Here is a 26738-nt window from a genome sequence, read left to right on the forward strand (position 1 = left end):
ACTCATGCAGTAGGACATCAAGGTCCCTCTGCACAGCAGCATGTTTTAATATTTTATCATTTAAATAATAATCCCTTTTGTTGTTATTCCTACCAAAATGGATAACCTCACATTTGTCAACATTGTATTACATCTGCCAGACCCTAGCCCATTCACTCAAACTATCCAAATCCCTCTGCAGACTTCCAGTATCCTCTGCACTTTTTGCTTTACCACTCATCTTAGTGTCGTCTGCAAACTTGGACACATTGCCCTTGGTCCCCAACTCCAAAACATCTATGTAAATTGTGAACAATTGTGGGCCCAACACTGATCCCTGAGGGACATCACTAGCTACTGATTGCCAACCAGAGAAACACCCATTAATCGCCACTCTTTGCTTTCTATTAATTAACCAATCCTCTATCCATGCTACTACTTTACCCTTAATGCCATGCATCTTTATCTTATGTAGCAACCTTTTGTATGGCACCTTGTCAAAAGCTTTCTGGAAATCCAGATATACCACATCCATTGGCTCCCCATTGACTACCGCACCGGTAATGTCCTCAAAAAATTCCACTAAATTAGTTAGGCATGACCTGCCCTTTATGAACCCATGTTGCATCTGTCCAATGGGATAATTTCTATCCAGATGCCTCGCTAGTTCTTCCTTGATGCTAGATTCCAGCATCTTCCCTGCTACCGAAGTTGAGCTAACTGGCCTATCATTACTGTTACTTTATTTGAGACACTCCTTGCATTCATTTCTTAAACAGGCAACATTGTGCATTTTTACCAACCAGATTCTTGTCTTTAATCATTTAAAATGGCAATTTGTTGGTACTGAACACATTCCTTTATAACTGAACACTTATTATTAGGTACCAAATGCTGCATCATGCTTGTCTAATTTCCATAAGGTGAGGAGGGTTCTACTGGCCCTTCCTGTGTCCTGTTTTGTAATCTACAATTACGGAAAAACTTCTGGGATGTTTGTGTACAATGTAAAAAAATGTTAGACCTCCCTTTTAATTTATCAAACAATTTGGTGAAAAATATTCCAGTCAACAAAACTTTAAGCCAGTCTTGCTAATTGTCTTTTCATAGCACACATCAGCCTCCAACACAAAATGTTGCCGACCTGGAAAAACTTTTTATCTTCTCTTTATGCTGTCAGTTTCTGTCAACATATCTAGGTTCTGTCTTTAAAAAATATGCTGTCACCAGTTAATATTTCTGAATTCTATTCATTTCCTTTCATTAAATGTAATGAAGTTAAGTCATTTCAGTCAATCAGAGGTAATATTGAATTATGTTGCTGAACTTGATGTTGGAATTTATATTTCAAGGAAGAGAGCATGGCCACCATTAGTGTACATTAGTGTCAATTATGGCATATGACAAAATGCTGTTATTCTTTCAATTGTGAAGTAAGAGACACGGTACATTTAATTTCATCCTGAAATGACAAATTCCAATCATTCATTTATCAAAGATGTTTAATTTATCGTATAAATTCAAATTAAAAATGTTATTTAAAATATTTAAATATAAAGTGGGCGGCAAGGTGGCCCTGAGGTTAGCACTGCTGCCCCACAGCGTCAGGAACCCGGATTTATTTCCGGCCTTGGGTGACTGCGGGGTTTGCACTTTCTCCCCATGTCTGCGTGGGTTTCCTCCCACAATCCAAAGATGTGCAAGTTAGATTGATTGGCAGTGCTAAATTGTCCCTTTGTGTTCAAAGTTAGGTAGGGTTGCGGGGATAGAATGGGGTTTTGGTCCTAGGTAGGTGGAGGGTCGGTGGGCTGAAGGGCCTCCCTCTGCACTGTAGGAGTTCTGTGTTCTATAAAGATGAGTGTCTTTTGAAAATATAGGTATTTGATACTTTATTCTTATTTTAATTGTTTCACAGAAAGGATGTGGTTACCATTTGGATTTAATAATTGTGTCCATCATGCTTGGAATTTGCTCTATTTTGGGATTGCCCTGGTTTGTGGCTGCCACCGTACTCTCCATATCACATGTCAACAGCTTGAAAGTGGAGTCGGAATGTTCAGCACCTGGTGAACAGCCAAAGTTCTTGGGTATCCATGAACAACGAGTAACTGGCCTGATGATATTTATTCTTATGGGGTTATCTGTCTTCATGACCTCCGTTCTGCAGGTAATGCCAATGTTTAACAATCGTTCCAGCATTTCAACAGAAATAAAAATGAGCAAAGATGTGTGGGTTGCTTTGCATGTTGTCAGTAGCTCTAAGGCTGACCTGGCAAAAGTCACTGATGTCTTTTGTTGACTGCAATCATTTCTTGTTATTGTTCCTTAACTTCTCTGCAGCAATTGCTATGTCGAACACTCCATCCTCGTCCACTCCTCCCCATCTGCACTTTTGTGATTCCACTTTTACCTGTCTCTACATGGCTAGGGTGTGTCCAGAAATGATCTCTCCTTCCACTACCATCAGTTACATGTTACGACTTAGTGACATTATGAGATCACTTTTAATATAGTTGAAGATAACACCCAGCCAAGCGTCTCCAACAATTTCCTAGGCCGCTTGTTACTCTGTCAAACTGCCTATCTGACATAAGTGGCCGATGTGACCGTACTTTCTGCAACAGAACATTAGGAAGACAGAAAATATTCATCTATAATTTTGTCTTATTTTGATGGGTCTACAATTTTGCTTCCAAGATTATTTATATTATGACAATGTAAGCGATCCTGAACTTCTGCTGTTTGGGAATCTTCACAAGAAAGCAGAACACAGTGTAGAATTGAAGACCAGCTCTGAAGTACAACGGTAAAAGGGGGAAAGTAGTACAGTGACATCATTTGCTAATACAAGATCTAACTCTCAACGTGAAGATAAAAGTCTTCGAGCAATCTGGCTTGGATCTGTACATTTTGTGAATTAACATGGGTTTCAGCTTTTCAGTCGAGGGACAGTTGTTTCTGATACTACTATTTTTGTCACAAGCATTTTTAAGTTGTCTCACAAGTATGTTGACACCTCAAATAATGTGGTCGCACATTTGGCAGCTCCCGCTCGAGGTGGCTTTTTCAGACCTTTTCTCCGCTTGTTGGGTGGATGTTTCGGTGAAAAAAGGTGTAGGGCTGACTGGTGGGGCTGGTGGATGGATCCATGGACCAGAAGTGGGTCGAGAAGAAGAGAGCAGCTGGAGCGGAAGAATGTTTTTGTGCCACAGGTCAAGATGACGGAGGGTAAAGGGCCAGCCCTGCCTGCGCAGTGGTAAATGGAGCAACTGGTGGACTTCTCAAATGAGAAGTTCAGTGGCAGAGGAGGGAAGCCCAGGAAGATCGAGCCAAGGCAGTGGAACCACTAAAAGCCCGTACCAGCCTCCCCGAACAGGCACCGTAATGTGGCGACTGGAGGCTTTTCACAGTAACTTCATTTGAAGCCTACTTGTGACAATAAGCGATTTTCATTTAATTTCATTTCAAAAGCGGGAACTGACCTTATGGAACAGGGGCTGGAGTCTCGGGGACAGGCTATTCGGAAGGTGGAGGAGGTGGTGGGGGGAGCACGAGGAGCAGCCTGCCTCATTGGCTGCTGAAATAGGAAGGATTTGGGAGACTCAGAAGCGGTAAAGGTGGAGGACCTGGAGAATCGCTCCCGGAGACAGAATCTAAGAATCACTCAGATGCTTGAAGGCATCGAGGGGATGGAAACTGGCTCATATGTAGCCAAATTGCTGGAGGAGTTAATGGGAGAGGGGGCTATTGACCGGCCTTTGGAGGTCGACAGAGCGCAAAGCATGCTGGTGAGGAAGTCGCAGGAGAACGAGCCACCGAGATCAATGGCGGTGCATCTGTACTGATTCCTGGATAAGGAGAAAATATTGACACGGGCGAGGCAAACGAGGAGGTGCACCTGGGAGGGGAGCGAGCTTCGGGTGTACCAGGACCTGGACGCAGACCTGGCGAAGAGGAGAGTCTGGTTCAATCGGGTGAAGCTGCCCTCTTTAAAATGGGGGAGTGGGGGATATCAGGATGTTGGATCCGGCCCGCCTTTGGGTGACTTTTAACACCGAGACCATTATTTCGGGTCACCAGAGGAGGCAATGGAATATTTAAGAGTCAATGGACTAGCAGGAGAAGGTGGACACTGAACTGTGGAGGAGGTGTGAAGAGATGTTTGCTTTTTCATTTGTTTGTTGTTTTGAGATGTTTTGTGGCGGGGTGTTTGAGGAGCGTCGAGGGTGAGTTTACCGAGGGCAGCACTGTGGTGCAGTGGTTAGCAGAGGTTGGTCACATGAAAGTGAGAGGGCTGAATGGGCCAGTCAAACCGTCGCGTTGGTTTGCGCACCTGAGGAGCTTGAAGGCGGAGGTTGCAAGAAACACCTGAAGATCAGGGATTAGACAAGACTAAGGAAAGGGTGGGTAGGGCAAGTCTTTCATTCGGAGATAGACATGAAGATGAGAAGTGTGGTAGTGTTGGTGGGGAACATTGTGGCAGATTCAGATGGGAGGAACGTGATGGTGAGTGGGAAGGGAGGGGATGCCGGTGGTTTTAGTTAATGTTTATGCCTCAAACTGGGACGATGTGAAGTTTAGAAGACGGGTGCTGGGGAAGGTCTCGGACCTGGACTCGCACTGGCTGATTATGGGCGAGACTTTAACGCAGTCATTGAACCAGATTTTGACCGGTCGAGCCCAAGGTCGGGAAGGGTGTTGGTGATGGCAAATGAGCTGAAGGGGCTCACGTGGCACATGGGGGGGGTAGACCGTGGAGGTTTTGGAGACCGAGAGCGAAGGTGTTCTCGCACTTCTCCTCTGTACACATGGTGTACTCTCGGATTGATTTTTTCGTGGTGGACGAGAAGCTGCTGGTGGAGGTTGTCGACTCTGGATACTCGGTGATCGTGGTTTCAGACCTCGCGCCACACTGGGTGGACTTGTAAGCGGACTGGCAGCACTCGCAGTGGAGGCTGGATGTAGTGTTGTTAGCGGATGAAGAGGTGTGTGGGGCAGCACGGTGGTGCAGTGGGTTAGCCCTGCTGCCTCACGGCGCCGAGATACCTGGTTCGATCCCAGCTCAGGGTCACTGTCCGTGTGGAGTTTGCACATTCTCCCCATGTTTGCGTGGGTTTCGCCCCACAACCCAAAGATGTGCAGAGTAGGTGGATTGGCCACGCTAAATTGCCCCTTAATTGGAAAAAATTAATTGGGTAGTCTAAATTTTAAAGAAAAAAAAAGAAGAGGTGTGTGAGCAGGTAGGGCTGACATCTGGGGGTAAGTGGAACTGAACGATACAGGTGAAGTCTCAGCCGCCATGCTGTGGGAGGCTCAAGGCAGTGGTTAGGGGGGAGTTCATATCAATCCATGCACATAGGGAGAAGGAGTGAGCAGAGACGACAAGGCTGGTGGACGGGATTCTGCGGGTGGACAGGAGGTGTTCGGACGCCCCAGAGGACGGGTTGATGAAGGAAAGGCAGAAGCTCCAGATTGAGTTGGGTTGGTGTCCATGGGGAAGGCAGTAGGGCAGTTACGGAGGGCCAGAAGGGTAGTGCATGAGTACAGGGAGAAGGCAAGTAGGATGCTGGCCCACCAACTTAGCATTTGGGGGGAGGAATGCGGCCTTTTCTGTAAAGGTTAAAGTTCCCCAAGGTGGAAGAGGAACTGGTGGAGGGGCTGGGGGCCCCTATTGGACTGGTGGAGGTGATGGAGGACATGGGGGCAATTCTGGCAGGGAAGGATCCGGACCGAGATGGGTTCCATGTAGAATTTTACAAGAAGTTTGGGGGAACCTGGGGTCTCTGCTGGTGAGGGTATATAATGAGGCAAGGGAAAGGGGGAGCTCCCCCCTACATTATTGCAGGCGTCCACATCCCTAATACTGAAGAAGGATAAAGATCTAGAGCAGTGTGAGTCTTACTTTCCGATATCGCTATTAAATGTGGATGCTAAGTTGCTGGCAAAGATCCTGGCCTCGCATATCGAGGACTGTGTGCCGGGGGTGATAGGGGAAGATCAGACGGGGTTTGTAATGGGGAAGGCAATTGTTGCCGAATGTTAGGAGATGACTAAATATGATAACATGATAATGATGCCCGGAGGGACAGGACGTGGAGGTGGCAGGGGCAATGACGCAGAGAAGGCTTTTGATCGGGTGGAGTGAGAGCATCAATGGAAAGTTTTAGGATGGTTTGGGTTCAAGCAGGGGTTTGCGGACTGGGTCCGGCTGTTGTGTAAGCCACCAGTAGCAAGCGAGCGGAGGAATCGGGTGAGATTGGGGTATTTCGGGCTAAACCGTGAGACAAGGCTGGGATGCCCACTCTCCCCATTGCTTTTTTGCCTCGGCAATAGGACCATTGGCAATGCACTTAGAGCATTGAGGAGTTGAAGAGGGATTGTGCGGTGGGGGGGGGGGGGGGGGGGGGGTGGATTGCAGTTGAGAAAAGGGTTTTGTACTACGCGGACGACCTGCTGCTGTATATTTCGGACCCATTGGGTGTATCATGTGTAGTCTGGAGGAATTTGGCCGGTTTTCCGGATATTAGCTAAACATGGGGAAGAGTGAGGTAATTCTGATCGAGGCCAGAGGACAGGACAGAAGTTGGGAGAGCTGCCGTTCAAGGTGCTGGGGTGAGCTTCAGGTACATGGGCATCCAATGCTCTTATTTGTCTTTTAGAACCTCCCGATCTTCATCCCAAAATCACACTTTAAGAAACTCAATACTTGATCTCGGGTTTTGTGTGGGCGGAAATAAACCCAGGGATTGTGAAGGTGCTGTTAAAACGAGGGAAAGCCGGGGGGGGGGGGGGGGGGGGGGGGCGTTGGCCTTGCCAAAAGTAATGAATTATTATTGGGCAGCAAACATCGCTATGGTGAGGAAGTGGGTAATGGGGGAGAGAACAGCATGGGGTGGCCTCTTGCAGGGGTCTAGGTTTAGGGGCATTGTTGATGGCGCCTCTGCCGTTTCTGCCGCTAAGTACTTCACAAGCTCAGTGGTGGTGGCAGCCCTGAGGGTATGGGTACAGTGATGGCAGCAGCTGAGGTTGGAAGGTGCCTCGGTGTGGGCACCGATTTGCAGAAATCACACGATCCCACCAGGGGAGTTGGACGCAAGGTTTCACGGGTGATGACGGGCGAGGAGGAATATGAACTGCCCAGTGGGAATGGGTTCAGATAATTATAGGTCCGGGACTTTGTGAGGAAGGAGGTGCAGTCTTATCCTTGTATGCCGCCCTCTGGGTTACAGGCTATTGAGGAAAGGAGTGGGTTAGGGTAGGGTGTCTGTGATCTACAAGGAGCTAATGGACTGGGAGGGAGCCTTGATAGGGGAAGTCAAACTGAAATGGAAGGAGGAACTGGGGGTAAATTGGAGGCTGGGTTGTGGCAGGAGGGTGAGTGTGTCCTCATCGTGTGCGAGGCTCAGCCTTATCCACTTTTAGGTAGTTCACATGGACACATGAAGGCGGCGAGGATGCGCAGGTTTTTTGAGGGGATGGATTGGCCATGCCACCAAACCCAACAAAACATCTCAAAGGAGAGTTCTCCAACAATCACATGTTTTGGGCAAATCCGAAACTGAAGGGGTTCTGGCAGGGGTTCAACACGGTAGCATAGTGGTTAGCACAGTGGCTTCACAGCGCTAGGGTCCCAGGTTCGATTCCTGGCTTGGGTCACTGTCTGTGCGGAGTCTGCACATTCTCCCCATGTCTGCGTGGGTTTCCTCCAGGTGCTCTGGTTTCTTCCCACAGTCCAAAGATGTGCAGTGGTAGGTGGATTGGCTATGCAAAATTGCCCTTAGTGTCCAAAAAAGGTAAGCCAAGGTGGGGTTACGGGGATAGTCTGGAGATAGGGTAGAAGTGTTGGCTTGGGTGGGGTGCTCTTTCCAGGGGCCGGTGCAGACTTGATGGACTGAATGGCCTCCTTCTGCACTGTAAATTCTGTGTCTGTAATGTCTGAGGTTTTGAGGGTGAAGGTGGTTTTGAGTCCAGAAGTGGCGATATTTGGAGTGTCGGATTATCCAGGAGTCCAGGGAGTGAGAGAGCCGATGTCCTGGCCTTTGCCTCCCTGGTAGCCTGGTGATGGATTTTGCTGGAGTGGAAGGACCCAAAGCCATTGAAACCCAGGGTGTGGGTAAGAGACCTGGTGGAGTTCCTAAGGTTGGAGAAAATCCAGTTCATCTTAAGAGGGTTGGTTGATGGGTTTGCCTGGAGGTTGAACCCCTTCATCAACTTCTTCAAGGAGAATTGAGGTGTCAGCAGGGAAGGGGGGGTTAGATAAATGGGTTAAAATTGGGCAGGCAGGACGGGAGGATTGTGGTGGTCACCACTGTTGTATTATATTGTATATACTGGTATTACAGTAAGGCCCCTGTACTACAGGTACGGGGGTAGATCCGTGCCTGCTGGCTCCATCCAGTAGGCGGAGTATAAATGTGTGTGCTCTCTGAACAGCAGCCATTTCGTCAGCTGCTGTAGGAGGCCACACATCTCTGTGTAATAAAGCCTCGATTACATTCTACTCTTGTCTCATCGTAATTGATAGTGCACAAAGGAGGGAAAGGGCAGGGGTGTTGGGATGTTGATTAGCTAGTTATTTTTTAATGATGTTCCTGTCTTTTCTTGCTCATGGTTTTGTTTGTATTTACTATTTATACAAATGCCTTAATAAAAATATGTTTCTTTCAAAAAAGAAGGTATTTTAAGAAAAATCAAGATCTTGATCTACTCGATGTTAAGCAGTGGATGAAATGGTTTGTCTCATGTATGAATTAGGAAGCGAGAAGAAAAGCTTGATGTTTATTAATATTTAACAGTGAAAGCCTGAGTTTTAACTGTAAATTATTTTATACATATAAATCCTACAATTGTACCAAAGAGAAAATCTTTTTCTTTGTTTTAGTTTATTCCAATGCCAGTATTGTATGGAGTGTTCCTCTACATGGGTGCATCTTCTCTAAGAGGAATTCAGGTAAACATTTATGCCTTTGTTAACTGCATGCCTAAAAAAAAATGCATTTTGTATTCCTCAAGTTAAATTATGCCAGTGGTGAAAGAAAATCAAAAGTATGCAGATGAACAGATGGGGTTTACCTTTGGCTGGAAACCTTGCTGGACAAGCCGTATAAATATTGTGGCAGCAAGACCAAGTCATAGTAATTCTGCAGCGAGTAACTCACAAACTGACTCCCAAAAACCTTTCCATTATTTGAAGGGCACGAGTCAGGAGTGTGATTAAATGCTGTTCACTTGCCTGGAAAAGTGCAGCTCCAACAGCACTCAGGAAAGCACACCACCATTCAGAACAAAGCAGCCCACTTGATTGGCATCCATCCACCATCTTAAACACTCACTCCCTCCAGTGGCAGCAAAGTATATATCATCTACAAAATATACTGCAGCAACTTGCCAAGTCTTCTTTGATAGAATCTTTCCAACCTACTACCCAGAAGGACAAGGTCAGCAGGTTGATGGAAACAGCAACCTCTGTAAGTTCCCCTCCAAGACACACACTGTCATTTTCTTTTTATAAATTTAGAGTAACCAATTCATTTCTTTTCCAATTCAGGGGCAATTTAGCATGGCCAATGTACCTATGCTGCACATCTTTGGGTTTGTGGGGGTGAGACACATGCAGACATGGGGAGAATATGCAAACCCCCCCCCCCCCCCCCCCCCCCCCCCCCCCCCCCCCAAGGTCAATGGCCCGGGGCCAGGATCGAGCCTGGGGCCTCGGTACCGTAAGGCAGCAGTGTTAACAACTGCACCACCGTGCCGCCCTGAGACACGCACCATCCTGACTTGGAATTATTCCTTCATGCCTCTGGGTCTAAAACTTCGGACTTCCTCTCCAGCAGCACTGTGGATGTTCCTACACCACGTGGACTTCAGAAGTTCCAGAAAATGGCTCACTACTACCTTGTCAAGGGCAATGAATGAAGAGCAACAAATGCCTTGTCAGCAATGATCACAACCCATGAATGAATTTTTAAAAATCTAGCAGCACCAGGACCAATATTTATCTGAGTAGATGTAGGCTAAAGATTCCTCTGATCTCCTAGAGGGATGATTGGTAATAATGTCAGAAGGCAGTCCTAATGTAACAGTCTGATTTTTCCAATTTCTCTCTCTATATCGCATTATACTTTTTGCCTTCCTGGGGCAAGACTACAATATTTGAACCATGCATAGTTTTATAGTATGTGTTAATTGTCACAGGGCAATTGATTGAAAATGCTGAGTTTTACGTGGATTGAGTCAACTCAGCTGAATGAAATACAGTCTACAGCCTTTGGAATGAGAACATTTCTGGCACCAGGACCAACATTTACATCATGACTAATTGATTATTAATAAAAGCTAACTCCTATGGTCATGGTTGATGACTCCATTAAGTCTTCCACAGAGTTCAGGATCTGGAATTTCCTATAGATTACTACTTATATTTGGAAAGGATTTGGCATGGCAAACAGAGCAGCACTGGCTTGTGGAGACAGTTGTCTCAAATAGCTTAGCAAAAATTTGCTCGTGAATTATTATAGTCATTTATTGTACAATATAACACCAGCCGACTTTGCAGCCTGCTTGGAGCCTAATGCACCTCATATCAAAGAGATCAATGGGACAAACTTAACACTTGTCCCCCAATCGCCATCTGCAAATAATTAGCACTACTGTATAAGTAGTTTAAGAATACAGAAAAGTAACTCTGAGGTGAATAACACATTGCAAAGGCTATTTTGGGTGCTGCTACTGAAGAATGACATTGCTTGTCTGAAAATGTATCTGTCCGGTGCTTTGGAACTTTAGTCATATTATTTTTAGTTTTATTTAGTTCTACTAAATGTGCAGTTCTGCATTTCCGAATGGAAAAACTCAATTCTACAAAGACAAGGAGAATGAAGCTCCTAGAGTAAAACATCTTAGAAGGTACTTTGTTGTAAATGCTCACACCCACTCACAGGATATGCAGGCAAGATAAGTTCTTATTTAGATATTCTGGCTTTCAAAGTCTCAAAAGACTATGCTTCTACCTACCCTCTCATATAGCCCCACACCCACCAGAAATTGTTGAGGAAATATGCCAACCACTGGCTGAAAATCTGCTGTCCACTGAGACCAAGAGAAGAATATTAAATGTATCAGTCAAAATCACTTTAAATATCAATGAGTTTGGATTTTTTGAGATAGTATCTGAACCAACATCAAAAAGGCTACTGATGATCTATTGCACAGGGCTGCCCAAATCATATCCTTCCCTTTGGAATTAGACATACAGAAAGAAAGAGACCTGTTCACTTCTAACTAACAGGTTCCCACAGGTAGGAAGAATGATTAAATGTAATAATCAAAGCTCTATATGGCGACTTCCTACGTTCATCAAAGGAACGGCTTTCATTCTATTAAAGCAGAGTTTTTCAAACTCAACAGTCGTGACCCGCGGGTGGATCGTGGACGGGTGTTGGGAGGGTCATGGAGTGATGGGTTGTGGCTTTCCTGGTCGAGGGATGATGACCTCAACAGCATTCTTCAAAGCCAGACGCGGGCAGTCCCCGATTGATTGTGGCATTTGAGGGGCCGGGCAGTGTGAGGCTGGGCTGTGTGCTGATCACTGCGCATGCGATGGGACAGGGGCTGACAGGCATCCACATGGTTGCGCAATGCTAACGGTGGTGGCCCAGCTTGGAGCTCTGCTCTGGTGCTTGCTCTCTGCGCACTGCTTGGCTCATCCCCAGCCACTGAGCGGCAGTACATGACCAGCTGCTCTGTGGTCAAGCTGTTGAATGGCCAGCGCAACATCCACTTGCATTCCCATGACGTGAAGTACTGGTCGGGAAGTGTTCAGCAGTCTGTGACTGGGGTGGATGCAGCTACTGGACACTAGAAGAAACCGACACAGTCATCACTTTGTGTCTTCACTCTCTGGAAACCAGGAAGTAAGTGCTTTTGGTGATAATGGAGAAGGAGATGACTTGGATGCTTGGATAGTGCAATGCAGTGGTACCAGTAAGAAATATCGTGATATATGTGTTTGACAGGTTACTTCATCTCGCCTAAAGTCATAGTTTGTAAAGTCAAAACAAGATCGGAATTTGTTTCTATACTTGTTTAAATTTCTGAAAATTGGAAATCTATTTAAAACAAATTTATGTGTAAACGTATGGATGTGCATGTTCAACTGAAATAGTTTTAATTTTCAGTAGTAAAAAGTCATAAACGTGGAACATCAGGTATTGGAAAAAAAGCTTCAAAGTTTAAAAAAAAAGAATGCTGGTCGCAACCGGCCTTTATATCTGAATGATGGAGTCTTTCCGCCAGAAGCAGAGGGAAGGTCACACGGCCGGCATGCACACTGACGCCACGTGCCCTGTACGTCTGTGTGTTGGGCATGAAATCATGGAGGTGAGATTCCTCCATTTTGTAGCTGCCAGCAAGCAAGCAAGAGGACTATAAACTATATTCACGGAACGTGGATTATTTTGTAATAAGGAAAAGGGGGCCAAAGACACGAACAGACTAGGATCTCCCAACTGAATCTGTGGAGAGAGCTTCCCTGGAGATTCCACGGCAGGACAAAGCACTGCTGGTATGAGCTGTATACAGAGCCCCAGAGCCTCTGGTGAACAAACGTTAAGAAGAAACTGAATTCAGGAACAAAGCAGTAGAAAGATGATTTTTTGAGATATGGCTTTAATTGTGCCAATGAAAACCAGGATGCAAAGCCTTTGTGTGTTATATGCAGGAGAGTACTGGCAAATGAAAGTTTAAAAAATCTTCAAAGGCGTTTCAAGAATAAGCATGGCGAGTTTAAGGACAAAACTCTTAATTTTTTTCAAAGGATGCAGCGAGAACTTAAATCGTCAGCCGAAGTCCTCAGCAGAAATGTAACATTGAATGGCAAAGCAAATGAGATCATGAGGGCCAAGCAGGCTCACCTGTCGCATTAAAGGTAAGCAATAATGATGTGTCGCGAACATCGGCGGGCGTGGGTCCCCAGGGTCCGCCAGTTGGTAAAGTGAGTCCCGGGAAGAAAAGTTTGAAAAACACTGTATTAATGTCCAGCCAGTCACCTCATCTGCACCTCAGTGGCAGAAGCTCAGGAAGTTTTCATGATGCTTTCAGCATGTGGCCTCATCAGTGTGGTTGAATGGTGATGAGGGATAGCCCCTGTGGTCTTGATTTAAAGCTTCAGTAAGACTGCTATAAACATGGGTCACTCGATACAAGGAGGCCCATCCCATTACAAGAAATGGCAATGAACAGCATAATTATCAAGTGGCATTTTATGCAAGTGCCTCAAGAAAGTGTAGCAATGAAAATGGAAGAACCCGCAGAACTAGTGGGGGATAAGGAAAATTGCAATTCCCGAGCCCTACGGAGAAAATGGATCACAGGATCATGGTGCTGGTTGTGACAGAGCCCATGTTATCTGGTGATGCTACAAACAGTGAGAATGACGATATGATCCTACGTTTTGCCTCTTCTGATCTCCCAGATTGCCCTCATTCTTCTATCTGGCTTGATGAACAAGTTACTGATGGTGTTACCATTGAACTCTTACATCCGTCACAGTGATCCTTTCCCTTCTGAATAATGCTTTCAGCCACCCAAGAACTGCTGTCTGCCCAGAAATAAAAGCCCAATAAAAAAGAGGAACTACTGCACAGCAATAATGAAGAGGCCTTGTCACGAGAAATTACATTTACAGCCATCAGTTTAGATACTGGCACTGCATGTACTTTGGAGGCGAAAAGAGTTGAGATCAGCACATGGTGCCTCACTGGCATTGAGTAGGCTGGAGTCAGGTTACATTAAAGGATGGTTCATTTCCTAGCTTAACAAAGGACAAAGTTACAGATGATTTCTGCTGGAGAGGATTCGGGTGAGGATCTCATGGGTGATATACAAGAGGGTGCTTGCTGATGGACATGCACAGTGAAACATTGGGTACATTAGTTAGTTGCCAGACAGATTACAGTCACTGTTAACGAGCTTGGAGGATGCTAGCTGCAAGTAAGCTAAGGCAACCATGCAGAGTTTGTTCATTTCACCACCTCTGCACCATTTCCCTATCATGCTGGCAGACCAAGGAGGCACTGCAACTGGTGCCCACCATATCTCTAGGAGCAGCAACATTCTTTGGAACATCCAGAAACTCACTACACCACCACAAACTTTCCGTCGTACTTCCAAATGCTTTGCAATAGTGTAAGTTTTAAACTTACCTTAGCAGCAAGGTGGGTATCTGGCCTATAAAACAATGCTACTGCGGGACCAATCTTACAACTCAGCATTTTACTTTATAGAATTTGATTTATGAACCTGCATTGTCCAGGTTGGGTATTTTGGCATCACAACAGCCTGTTTGATTTCAGGAAAGTTCTTATTCTGAGGATTCCAGTGCAACTCTGGGACTGCCCAGATGTGTGACTTCTCAAGAGGCCTTTTAAAATTATTTTACAGCATGCCGGCGTCGCTGCCTCAACCAGCTAATTGCTCACCCCTAATTTCCCTTGAGATGCTGGTGGTGTGCTGCCGCCTTGAACTGCTGCAATTGGCGGCACGATAGCACAGTGATTAGCAGTGTTGCTTCACAGCGCCAGGGACCCGGGTTCGATTCCCAGCTTGGGTCACTGTCTGTGCGGAGTCTGCACGTTCTCCCCGTGTCTGCGTGGATTTCTTCCAGATGCTCCGGTTTCCTCCCACAAGTCTTGAAAGACGTGCTGTTAGGTGAATTGGATATTCTGAATTCTCCCTCTGTGTACACGAACAGGCGCTGGAATGTGGCTTTTCATAGTAACTTCATTGCAGTACTAATGTAAGTCTACTTATGGCACTAATAAAAATTATTTTTATTATTGTCCGTGAGGTGTAGGTACACCCAAAGTGCTGCTAGAAAGTGAATTCCAGGTTTTGTCCCAGCAACACTGAAGGAACGACAATATAGTCCATGTCAGGATAGCTATGCTGGAAGCAGTTGAAGGTGAAATGCACACCTCCAGGAGGGTCTGGGGGTGGGCGTTGGGCGGGAGTCAGGATGGGTGAGTGTGGAGGCTAGCGGGTGCAGAAGCAGGCTGGGTGGAAGACACTGTGTTTAAATGAAACAAAACCAACAAATATCCCTCCAGTCCTCACTCTCCCGTGTCTCATCCATGCCAATCAATGCCCCCCATCCACCATCCTTTGCGCTTACCCCCCTCCATTCTAACTCATCTAGTATCCTTGGACACATCTATGACAGCTAGACAGTTCTCGGATAGCTTGAGAATTCCAATGAATTTCTGTGTAATAAGTGCATGACCATGTTCACTTTGAACAATCCCAAAGGGTGGCTCACCTCTTCCAAATATGTCCCAGGACCAAATCCAAAGGGGTACTCTGAATATCCAACCGGATCCATCAAATTCAAACCAGCTGTTCTAATCTGAATATTCCAGGTTTCACAATCCTGGCCTATCAAAATCTCACTTCAGTGGGATAAATTGGTGATTTAAATGACCAGCTGCCTTCAAAAATCATGGGCAGGATTTTCCGACCCCCTGCCGGGTCAGAGAATCCCCGGGGGGGTGGCACGACTATCGCCCCGACACCGGCTTCCATATTTTCTGGCGCCATTTTTCGGGCGGGGGCGAGATTCCCACCACGCTGGTCGGGGGCCATTGGCAGCGGACCTCCCCCCGGTGATTCCCCAGGGCGCCCGTCCATTTTTGGCCAGTCCCGCTGGCATGAATCACTCAACTCACATACCGGCGGGACGTGGCAGGTGAGTCCAGGGGCGGTCCTCGGCATCCGACCCCAGGGGGCCCCCCACTGTGGCCTGGCCCGCGATCGGGGCCCACCCATCTGCGAGCGGGCTTGTTCCATGGGGGCACTTCTTCCTTCCACAACGGTCCTGTAGGGCCAGTCTAACCACGCCGGTCGTTCCGCCCGTGCGCGAGGTCACACCAGCCCTTCGGCGCATGCGTGACCTCGCGCCGTCCCTTCGGCACCGTCTAATGCGGTACCAACCCCTCCGCCGTCCACCAAGCGCCGGAAAGTGCGGAGAATTCCGCACTTTCATGGGGCTGTTGACGCCGGAGTGGTTGCCGCCGGTTTTCCCGCTGAAGGGAGAATCCCGGCCCATGTATGTGTGAATCCCAGCCCAGCTACTCTCCCGCCTCCATGAAGTTGGTAAATGCCAGGTTTGGAGGCGTTAAAATTTCAGCCATTTCTAGGATATTTACCATTGCAGTGATCTCTGTATATGTAAATACATGATTAGTTAATGTGCAGTCAGTACAGTGAGATGGTCACGAGATGGCAACATTAACAGGAACTATATAAGCAGTTTCCCGCTCTTTCCTTCAATTCTTTGTGTGCATTGCAGCTAGAGGATAGAAGTGACCAGCTCAGAGTGTATTATATTCATTGTTAATTTAATCTAATCTTAGTTAATTCTACTATTCGTCAAAGTATTAAAGTAAAAGAACTCAAGTATATTATTTTGTTACTCAATAAATAATTTGTCATCAACTGGAAAACTTCGACTGTTTATCATCAAGTTAAGTACAACTCGGCAAGACTAATGAGTAGCAGATATATTACACCCCTGTAATATAACAACCATTATGGAGAGTGTAAATCTAGGCCAGAGTTAGGGTTTTGAGCTGAAGACTGTTTCTTGGAAGGTCTAGAGAGTGCTGCCTCCAGCGGCACAACAGTGATGAAATTAATACTCCTGTTTCTTAACAACACCATTTTATTGATAAAATCCCTTGCTGCTTTAGGCACTAAACTTTCAGTGACTGATACTGTGTAAGCTAAATATTGGACAGCCCTTGAAAACTGGTGTGTGGATCATGATGCACAATTAATGTATGCCCATTGAAGCTAATGGAGGCAGCATGCCAACATTGTGCCGCCTGCTCATTTCAATGATTGCTGGGTGCTGCCAGCCCGAAACATGCTTCAGCAGGGGTCAAAATCATAATTTCCTAGCACCTTTTAAAGCTAGCCTGCACCTCTTAAAGCTAGCCTGCAGTTGGAGCAGATGCTGGCTGACCTGCAAGGCGTGAGCCTCACCTTGAACACTGAAGAACTCTACGCATAGCTACTGTACTGGAGGCCGTGGCAGGAGAGGTCAAAAGTAGGGGGTGATATTCTGTATCTGAAAGGGACCAGGCGACCACCCAGACATCATGCTGAAAAGGCTGTAGGAGCAGATACCCTAAGGATCAGGATGCAGAGGGGCAAGAAGTTCAACCATTTAACATGCGTGAACAAGGTCAGTGAATGCATTTTCAAATGCCACATCCCAACATCCTGCACCACTAGCCTCTCACCGGAATCAATTCATCACATCCTATCATTCACATACCAGCAATCATGGGGAGCCATGTGGTATTGCCATTAGACTAGTAGTCCAGAGACCCTGGGCAATGCTCTGGGGACCTGGGTTTGAATCCCACCACGGCAGATGGTGAAATTTGAATTTAGTAAAAATCTGGAATTACATGTCTTCATGATAACCATGAAACCATTTTGATTGACGTAAAAGTTAAACTGGTTCACTAATGTCCTTTAGGGAAGGAAATCTGTCGTCCTTATCTGGTCAGGCCTACATGTGACTCCAGATCCACAGCAATGTGATTGACTCTGAATTGTCCAGTTGACGGTCAGGGATGAGCAATAAATGCTGGCCTAGCTAGCGATGACCAAATCCCATGAACAAATAGAAAAAAATCCCTATAAATCAGGAAAGATACTTGACATTTTCACATATCTGTGCATCCTCACACACTTAGCACTGCTGCAAGCTTCATGTCCACATCTCACAGCTTGCACATATTGTCAGCTATTCAATCATTAGACCCATATCAGCCAAACAGATTACATGGCCATTGCTGGCAAACCTCCACCTCTCTTGCAGGAGAACTTGGAGACACAACCGGAGGCAGAACCTAATTGGAGGGAGGGTGAGCGTGTTTGCATGTCCTATCTTCCAGGGAAAAGATGGTGTTGGCCATTTTTGGGGCACCCATTTTTGAGGTTGCTGACTGGCTGCAATGGTATTCTCACACCTAAACCAAATTTTCACATCCTATTCCCCACTCACCCCAAAATACCTCTGAGTATCAAATTCCAGATGGTGTAATTATGTACCTCCACTGCCCCCAGGCCACAGCACAGTCTTACCTTTGTGCCTTTTTCCATTCAGATACCCAAATTGTGCAATCTGGCCAGGCAGTGGAGGAACACAGAAAAGAGATTATGTTTGAAGGCATAGCCATCGGCTCAGACACTGGCACTGTGCATATCTTAGAGGATAGATTAAAGATAGGTTATGCATGTGGTGAGATATGAGCAATGGATGTACTGCAGCCAAGGAAGAGGCCAAAGATAGCACAGGTGCCAGCTTTCTGGAGGGTGAGATCGCAATTGTGTTACGCACAGGACCCAGATGAGGACATCGATCAGGTAACCTACAAGGAACGCTGATGGGTATGCACAATGACCTGCTTGGAGTTGGGAAGCTTGCAGAAATCCTGTGATCAATGCCAAGGAACATGCATGCGTCCAGCACCAAATTGGCACAGGTCCTTGTGCAGAGCTTGGAAACCCATCCCTTCCAGCATGGCTGTGGTAGCCTACTTTATTCACACGTTTATAGACTTGATTATGGTGCAGCGTTTGATGGCTAATGTTGCAGCTTCCATTGCAGTACAGGCAGCAGCCAGCATAACTTCTGAAAGCTGCAATGCTCGCTCAGACCATTGAGTTGCAAGGTCAGCTTGCTGGCATTCAAATTTAGGCTGCTGCCATCATGGTTGTGGATTACAGCGTGCAAAGGGGCTCACAGGGCATCACAATAGTCCAGCAATCTATATTCCAACAGATTATGAGAAATACTCATGCCTTGGTGGTGTAGTAGAGGCTTTGTGTTGCATCATCCTTCTGCTCTCTCTGAGGAAGATGTCACATGTCCCGTCTCTTCCCTTCCCCCCCCCCCCCCCCCCCCCCCCCGGTCTCCCAGATGGCACTTTCTGTTTCCTGACAGTAACAATCCAGACTACTGCTGCCCTTGCCAAGTTGTGCAGTCCACAGCTGATGCACCACTCACCACTCCCTGCAGATGCCTTCAACTTGAAACAACTATGGCAAGCATTAAACTCTTATAGAATACTAGCAACAGCCGGAAGAAATTAACCAATGACTAACCTGGAAGTAGTTGATGATCCCTTTGAATAGCGCTGCTTCAGGGGATGGGGGTGTGGGTCTTTTCTGCTGCTCGATACATGTTCAGATGTACAGAGTAAGAGAGGACGTAACCAACATTAAATTGCTGTTGAATGCTGATTGATGTCAAGACCTGCCTGCGCTGCATCCCATTCATTGCACTTGCGCTAACAACCTTAACTATTATGTCATCTGGTTTATTTAACCCGCAAGTGTTCACTGATGCCATTTTGAAGTTGAAAGGGCATTCATAGCACCCCAAAGAGAGCATCGGAGTGCCTATTATTTCACCCTATGGGATGATTTTCAACCTGTGATTGCCGCCAGAGAGAACGGAGCTGCAGGCAGAAATACCGGAGAGAATTAGAAACACGATTCTCTCCAGAAAGTTTGTGTTTCCTGATTTTCTCTGCCGCCCGTTGACGACGTCACGAGTTCATGCCCACAGAGGATGAGAACATCATTGCATTGTAACAAATGTTAATATTATTAATGGGCCTTCACACCTCATGATTCCCCCCTCATTAAATATTCATACCTCAACAGCTTTTTAAAAAATGAGGGCAACACGGTCGCACAGTTGTTAGCACTGTCGCTTCACAGCTCCAGGGTCCCAGGTTCAATTCCCTGCTTGGGTCACTGTCTGTGTGGAGTCTGCACGTCCTTCCCGTGCCGCCAAAGTGGAGTATATTGTGAGAAATTGTGAGGTTGTACACTGTGACAGAAGAAAATTATTTAGATGGAGAGAGAATACAACATGCTGCATTGCAGAGGGATCTGTGCTTGTGCTTAAATTACAAAAAGTTGACATGCAAGTAATTTGGAAGGCAAATTGAATTTTGGCCTTTATTGCAAGGGAGAAGGAGTATAAAATTAGGGAAATCTTGCTAAAGCTGTACAAGGCATTGGTGAGACCACACCAAGAGTACTGTGGACAGTTTTGGTCATCTTCAGGGTGGATATAGTTGCATTGGAAACAGTTCAGAGAAGGTTCGCGGGGCTGATTTCTGGGGTGAGGGTTTTGTTCTAAGTGGAGAGGTTGAGCAAGTTGACTCTATACTCATTGGAGTTTAGAAGAATGAGAAATGGTCTTGTTGAAGCATAAGATTCTGAGGGGACTTGATGGTAGATGCTGAAAGGATGTTTTTTGTCATGGGGGAATCTAGGGGCCACAGTTTAAAAATAAGGGGTCTCTTAAGGAAACTCGGCCGAGTTCACGACGGCCCTCCCGATTTTTCCCGGGAGCGGAGAATTCCGTCCCAGACCTTTGGACAGATGGAGACTCCATGCTTCCGACACAGGAAGGCTTCACCTTCATCCAACAGGTTGTATTGGAGGAGCGTGTACGAGGGCCAAAGGGACCCAAAACCATTTCCTTCATTTTTGGCAGCAGCAAACAAGGTAAGAGAAAATGATGGGTCACGCAGGTCGGCTTGCGTGGGTCGCGAAGGTCGGCTGGGTTGGGTCCCGAAGGTTGGCCGGTTGCTAAAAATGGGTCCCCGGAAAAAAAAGTTTGAAGAACACTGGTCTACACCTCCCGCTGTCTTGGGAAAGCGGGCAGCATAATCAAAGACCCCTCCCACCCGGGCTGTACACTCTTCCAACTTCTCCCATCAGACAGGAGATACAAAATTCTGACAGCACGCACTAACAGATTCAAAAACAACTTCTTCCTCGCTATTATCAGACTCCTGGATGACTCTTATCGACTGATTTGATCTCTTCACATATCTTCTCTACTGAGCAGTACTACAATCTGTATGTTTCACACGATGCCCGTGCCTGTTTATTTACATTATGCGGAACAATACTTTTCACTGTACCTGGTACACATGACAAAACAAATTGAAATCGAAAATTCCACCCCAGTTCTTCGTGGCGTGTAATTTCAATTTTTGTTTAGTTGTTCATGGGAATTGGGCATCGCAGGATGTGCCAGCATTTATTACCTATCCCTAATCGCCCTTGAGGGGCAGTTAAGAGTCAACTAAATTGCTATGGGTTTGCAATCAAATTTAGGCCAGACCAGATGAAGATGTGTAACCATCTGGGATGGCCACTTTCAATATATAAAATGGACACTCGCAGAGTTGAGAGGGAAATATGGACAATACTAAGCAACAAGCAGGCACAGAGCCTGAATGTATATTTGGAAGGCAGTCAGCAGACAGAATCGAAACTCTGGGTCGATTTACATATTGATGGTCCATCTCCGGGAAACAAAGAACCAGTGCTCAGGTAGCCGATACTGTCTCAGACATTCTGGCGCCACTACCCCAACCAAAAGACACAAACAAAGCAAGGCCAACGGCCATTTAGGACATGCCCAGCCATCAAGGCACCCACCCCTTTATTGGTTTAGATCGATGACAATGATCAACAAGCTGCCCAATTAATTGGGACCAAGTTTAAGGCCCGCCTAAAAGCATGCAAAGCCCCTCCAAGTATAAGAAGGAACCCCCGCCAAAGGTTCAGCCTCTTGGATTCAGCTCTCAAACGGAGAGACCCTTCCACCAGCACCAGTAAGTAAGTTCAAGTTCAACGCTCGCTACCAGACGGACGACCTTAGCTGTTCTCCTGTTACCTCTTCGAACCCAACAGCCTCAGATCCGAACAACGGCCATGGTTCCTCTGACCTAAGTGGGCACCCGAAGTTACATATAGGTGTTAGTGATAGATATAGTTTAGCCTGTAGTGTTATTGTGCATGAGTAGATCTTACATGTGTAAATAAAGACTTTGAACTAACTAACTGATGTATTGGCTCATTTATCGGCATTCGGGTTGAACCTTGTGGCGGTATCGAAAGATACCTGGCGACTCTGAAAGTATACTCATAATTAGGATTAAGAATGGCAACCTTATTAACTGCCATATTTATAGCATGTAAACAGAGCAACAGATGGCTAGACTTTCAATTTCAGATTTTTAAAATTGATTTCAAATGTCCCCATCTGCAGTGGCGGGATTTGAACCTGGGACCCAAGGGCATGACTCTACTAGTCCAGTAACAATACCACTATGCCACCGCCTCTACTTTTGGTACACTGTGAGAAAAGATATGTGAACCAGGGAGGAATAAACCAGGTGTTGCGTGATCAATTAATAAAGAATATTTATTAACTATGAAAACAGATGACAAGAAGGACTATAATACACTACAACATTTAATCATATTGATGGCTGTATACACACACAATATTACACCAAGTTACCCCTTGGTTCCCAGTATTATATAACTGTGAGCTAAATTCAGCAGATAATTCCCACACAGGTTTGGCCACATTTGGGAAAACCATCTTCAGTTTCAGCAAAGGTTAAAATTTTCTCAATTCGAGTTTTGGATCTTAACCAGCTACCCGTTCAGCAATAACTTGTTTTTTGGGAGACTGTTTATGCAGCGGGTGTGGCTGTGATGGTAGCTGCTGCTACTGTGTACCTTTTTCCAGTTATTGTGTTATGGATATATAATTCTTTCCCTTTGATGTTACCCACCCTATGAATCCTCACTGTTTTCCCCCAGTCACATTGGTAAACACTTGCTTTTCTCACTGATATGCTAATTCAGGGACTGGTTTAGCACACTGGGCTAAATCGCTGGCTTTTAAAGCAGACCAAGGCAGGCCAGCAGCACGGTTCAATTCCCGTACCAGCCTTCCCGAACAGGCGCCGGAAAGTGGTGACTAGGGGCTTTTCACAGTAATTTCATTGAAGCCTACTGGTGACAATAAGCGATTTTCATTTCATTTCATTTCAATTCACGTATCAAAACCTTCAGACAGCTGCCCTTCAATTCCCCTTTCCCAAATTCACCTTTTAATCTTAATTTTCCCCAATACAAGTGAGTTCAGGCTTATGGGGGGCAGGCAGGAAAATGGAATTAAGGCTACAATCTGATTGTATTGTCAGCTGTGATCTTATTCAATAGGCTACTGCTGTTCCTATTTCTTATGTTCTTATGTTCAATTAGATTGTGACAAATGAATACAGTGATTTGTCAATTTAAATGCTGCTTTGTTTTGGCTTCACTATTGAAACAATTTATTTATGTTAAAGTTGAATTCCCTCTCCCATCTGTGAGTGGTTGGCAACAGAACTCAAATTGTCAATAGTCTTAATAGCATCCTTGGGTATCCCACTGGGCATACCAATCTGTCTCTTATTTCTGAAGGGGAAGAAGAGGAGGCATGCAACACAAGCCTGTTTGCACTCTAGCCAAAACAATTGTACTAGGCATTTTGATGCACATGGAAATTATGAGCAGTGAAGAAGGTTCTGTGGGAACTGTGCAGATCTGTAGACAGACATTGAAAATACAGTTATGTTAATTAATTAATGTCGAGGCAACAATTCAATTTTACCGCTGCTGCTGTTTTTTCATGCAATAGCATAACATATTTGCAAAACTTCTCCATCAGTAGTTTGTGGAGTTGCATTAAGTAAGTGACAGATGCTTTATTAACCCAAGACAGAAATTTAATTATTTTCCTAGTAGAAGCCAGCCAATATGTTGAAAGACCCCTGTACTTTTAGGTCTGTGAATTCCCCAAACCGGAGAGCAATGCTTCCCAAACTTTTTTCTCTGTGTGACCTCATTTTAATATTTCAGACTTGGTGTTTGGTGTGACCACAGAATTAATGTGTGTGTGTTTGGGGGGGTGGGGGGGGGGGGGGGGGGGGGGGTTGCAAGCAGGATGGGATGGTAACAAAGTAAAACAAAACAGTAAGGTATTTAATAATTAACGTTCACACAAACATTAAAGATCTGAAATTCTGTCATTTGAAATTTAAACTATTTTGTGAAAAAATAATCTTACTCATAGAACATAGAACAGTACAGCACAGAACAGGCCCTTCGGCCCTCGATGTTGTGCCGAGCCATGATCACCCTACTCAAACCCACATATCCACCCTATACCCGTAACCCAACAACCCCCCCCCCCCCTTAACCTTACATTTTAGGACACTACGGGCAATTTAGCATGGCCAATCCACCTAACCCGCACATCTTTGGACTGTGGGAGGAAACCGGAGCACCCGGAGGAAACCCACGCACAAACGGGGAGGACGTGCAGACTCATATGAGGCACAGATTTCTCTCCGCTGACCCTTGTGCTGTGGCCCAAATTGGAAAAAGGAAAGTACTAATTCAAACCTACAGAAAACATGTTCCATAAATTAAACAAGAGCAAGTGATGCTGAAAACCTGAAAATATTGCTAATGATTTGAAAAAGGTTTCAACAGCCACACTGAACAGACTGAGAACGAACAGGTTTTAGGCAAAACCCCTGTGCCTGGCCTGCTCAAGGCAGTCAGTGAGTCTGCCTGTGCAAAGTTCGTTCACTCCTCTCCCGGAAAACTGTGAGCCAGGAGCTAAAAATGGATGTACGTATCATGAGGCATTGGAGCTGGTCCCAGGATTCTCCCAACAAGAGGGCTGAATTTTTCAATATTTTGTCAATGTCGTTCCCAGCAAGAAAACCATAGAGAATCCCACCAGTACAGTCAGCATTAAAAGTCACCGTATATTCAGCCTTGTATATTTCCCACGTGTTTCCCGCCGTGCTCATGGCGGTTTGCCTCTGATTCACTCTCCCTGGTAAAACTTAATCTCTGTAACCAGAAGGGTGCTCCCTTTAAAGGCCTCCCCCAGCACTTGTTCCAAGTCCAGTCGAGGACAGGGGGTGGGTGGGAGGGAGGAGTGCGGGGTGATGGCTGCCAGGTAAACAGCACCACGTTTCACGTTGGAAGCCCTCAGCAAACCTCTGAATGGTTGTTGTCACCATCTGACTTGATAGGACTACTAACTACACTCTCCTCATCCGTCTCATTGCAAGACAAACCCGAACACAACCAGCCTGAGCGAACACAGCCTTCTGGAGTCATGCCCGAGTTGAAAATACTCACTCCTTTTTAGGAAAGAGCCCTTGAGCTGGCCAGTGAGGAGCAGGACTCTGCCTGTGCAGAAGGTGTGGTGGGGGCAAGAGACGCAAGTGAGAATCTCAACATGTCCAACCTTAGTGCAAGCCTCATGTAAGTTAACTTTCTTCCATCAGTCTGCCATCTTGCTTCCCTTGCAGGTCAGTCAGTCGACCAGCCCGGACCATTCTCGCAAGCTCTGGAGACCACAGACCCGAGCAGCACTGAAGGAGGCCTCTGGAGAGGAGCATCGGAGAGGTGTCACAGCCATCCCCCGCACACTCCATCAGGACAGATATTTACATCTCAGTGGGATTAACTAGTAGGCAGGCTTCTGGGTCATTCACTGGTAAGCACCTCACATCTGAGGATCCACAGCAGACGGAGGCAGGGACATCCTAGAGAACAGCGACTTGGAGAGATGCCAGAGCCCAGGACTCTGCTGAGCCCCAGGCATCCCAGAACTGTTGGAGCCACAGAGACAGATTTGCAAGCATCGAGAAGAGATGGTAGCATCCCTGGATTGCAAGGCTGACTGGAGGAGACCTATCGCTTTCTGTCTGAGGAGATGGTGCCTACACTCTGACCAACAAGGCCAACACTGCGAGGGTAATATCTGTAATGGAGACCTTGGCACAGGATGTGAACTCCATAGCGAGGTAGTCCACTGCATGGTTCAGCTCATGACCTCCATGCACAGGGTTTCAACTGCACTGTGTAGGCACTAGTGGGAATCGACGATTGTCAGTGCCAGAGGAAGGCGGGGCTTCTTGATCGCACTCGGGGCCTCCGGGCCACCGAAGGAAAGAAGGTTGACAGGAGTGCAGCCTGGGCCTTCCACCCAGGAGACCCTGCGTGTGTCCATCTCATCTGACATCCCCTACCTGTGAACGACACACCTGCACTCCAGTCCTGCACACCGAGGGGGGCAACATTGCAACAGTCGTGCCGCCCAAAAGTAGGCCTGGACCCTCAATGCCAGCCCCCAAGAATTGCCCACCAAGGTAATCTCAGCCAACAGGGCATGGAAGTCAGCAGGCTGCCTCAACCTCAGCTGTGGATTCTGGGTTTACACCTAGACATAGCAGGAGAGTGAGGAAGAGTAAGAAACTATCGGCACCTAGTGTGCATGGGTGAACCTCAGCACAAGTAGAGATAAGTCACCATTATAACGCACCATTAATTTTTTTTAAATGTACTTTATTCCAAGAGTGTAAAACAACAACAGATAAAATACACGCTTCACAAAATCACAGTCCACAGTTTGTACACTTTTTCCCTTTTTAATCCCATCTGCTCCCCCTCCGCCCCCCGATAAACAATTCCTCAAGTCTCATTAACAAATCCCACTGCATCTCAAAGCCTTCCGCTGACCCCCTCAACTCAAATTTAATCTTCTCCAACCGGAGAAAGTCGTATAAGTCCCCCAGCCAGGCCGCCACCCCCGATGGCGTATCCAACCTCCAATTTAACGGGATCTTTCGCCGGGCAATTAGAGAGGCGAAAGCCACCACACCAGCCTCCTTCCTCCGATACCCCAAAAATTGCCACCATTGGGCCCGGCTTGACCTCCACCCCCACTATCTCTGATAACGCCCCAAAGACCATCTGCCAGTATCTCTCCAGCTTCTCGCAATCACTAAACA

The 26738-nt window shown here is 46.3% G+C and overlaps 1 protein-coding gene across 3 annotated transcripts in view; it reads left to right on the forward strand.

The window, feature by feature from the left end:
- Positions 1-26738, forward strand: part of LOC119961978 (sodium-driven chloride bicarbonate exchanger-like) — a 466097-nt gene that overhangs the window by 383621 nt on the left and 55738 nt on the right. For all 3 annotated transcript variants that reach the window (XM_038789664.1, XM_038789662.1, XM_038789663.1), the window contains 2 exons: positions 1895-2146; positions 8861-8929. In XM_038789664.1, the coding sequence (XP_038645592.1) occupies positions 1895-2146; positions 8861-8929 (321 nt within the window). The remainder of the gene's footprint in view (positions 1-1894; positions 2147-8860; positions 8930-26738) is intronic.

This window comes from Scyliorhinus canicula, chromosome 2, assembly GCF_902713615.1.
Source record: "Scyliorhinus canicula chromosome 2, sScyCan1.1, whole genome shotgun sequence".
In the NCBI taxonomy this organism is placed as follows: Eukaryota; Metazoa; Chordata; class Chondrichthyes; order Carcharhiniformes; family Scyliorhinidae; genus Scyliorhinus; species Scyliorhinus canicula.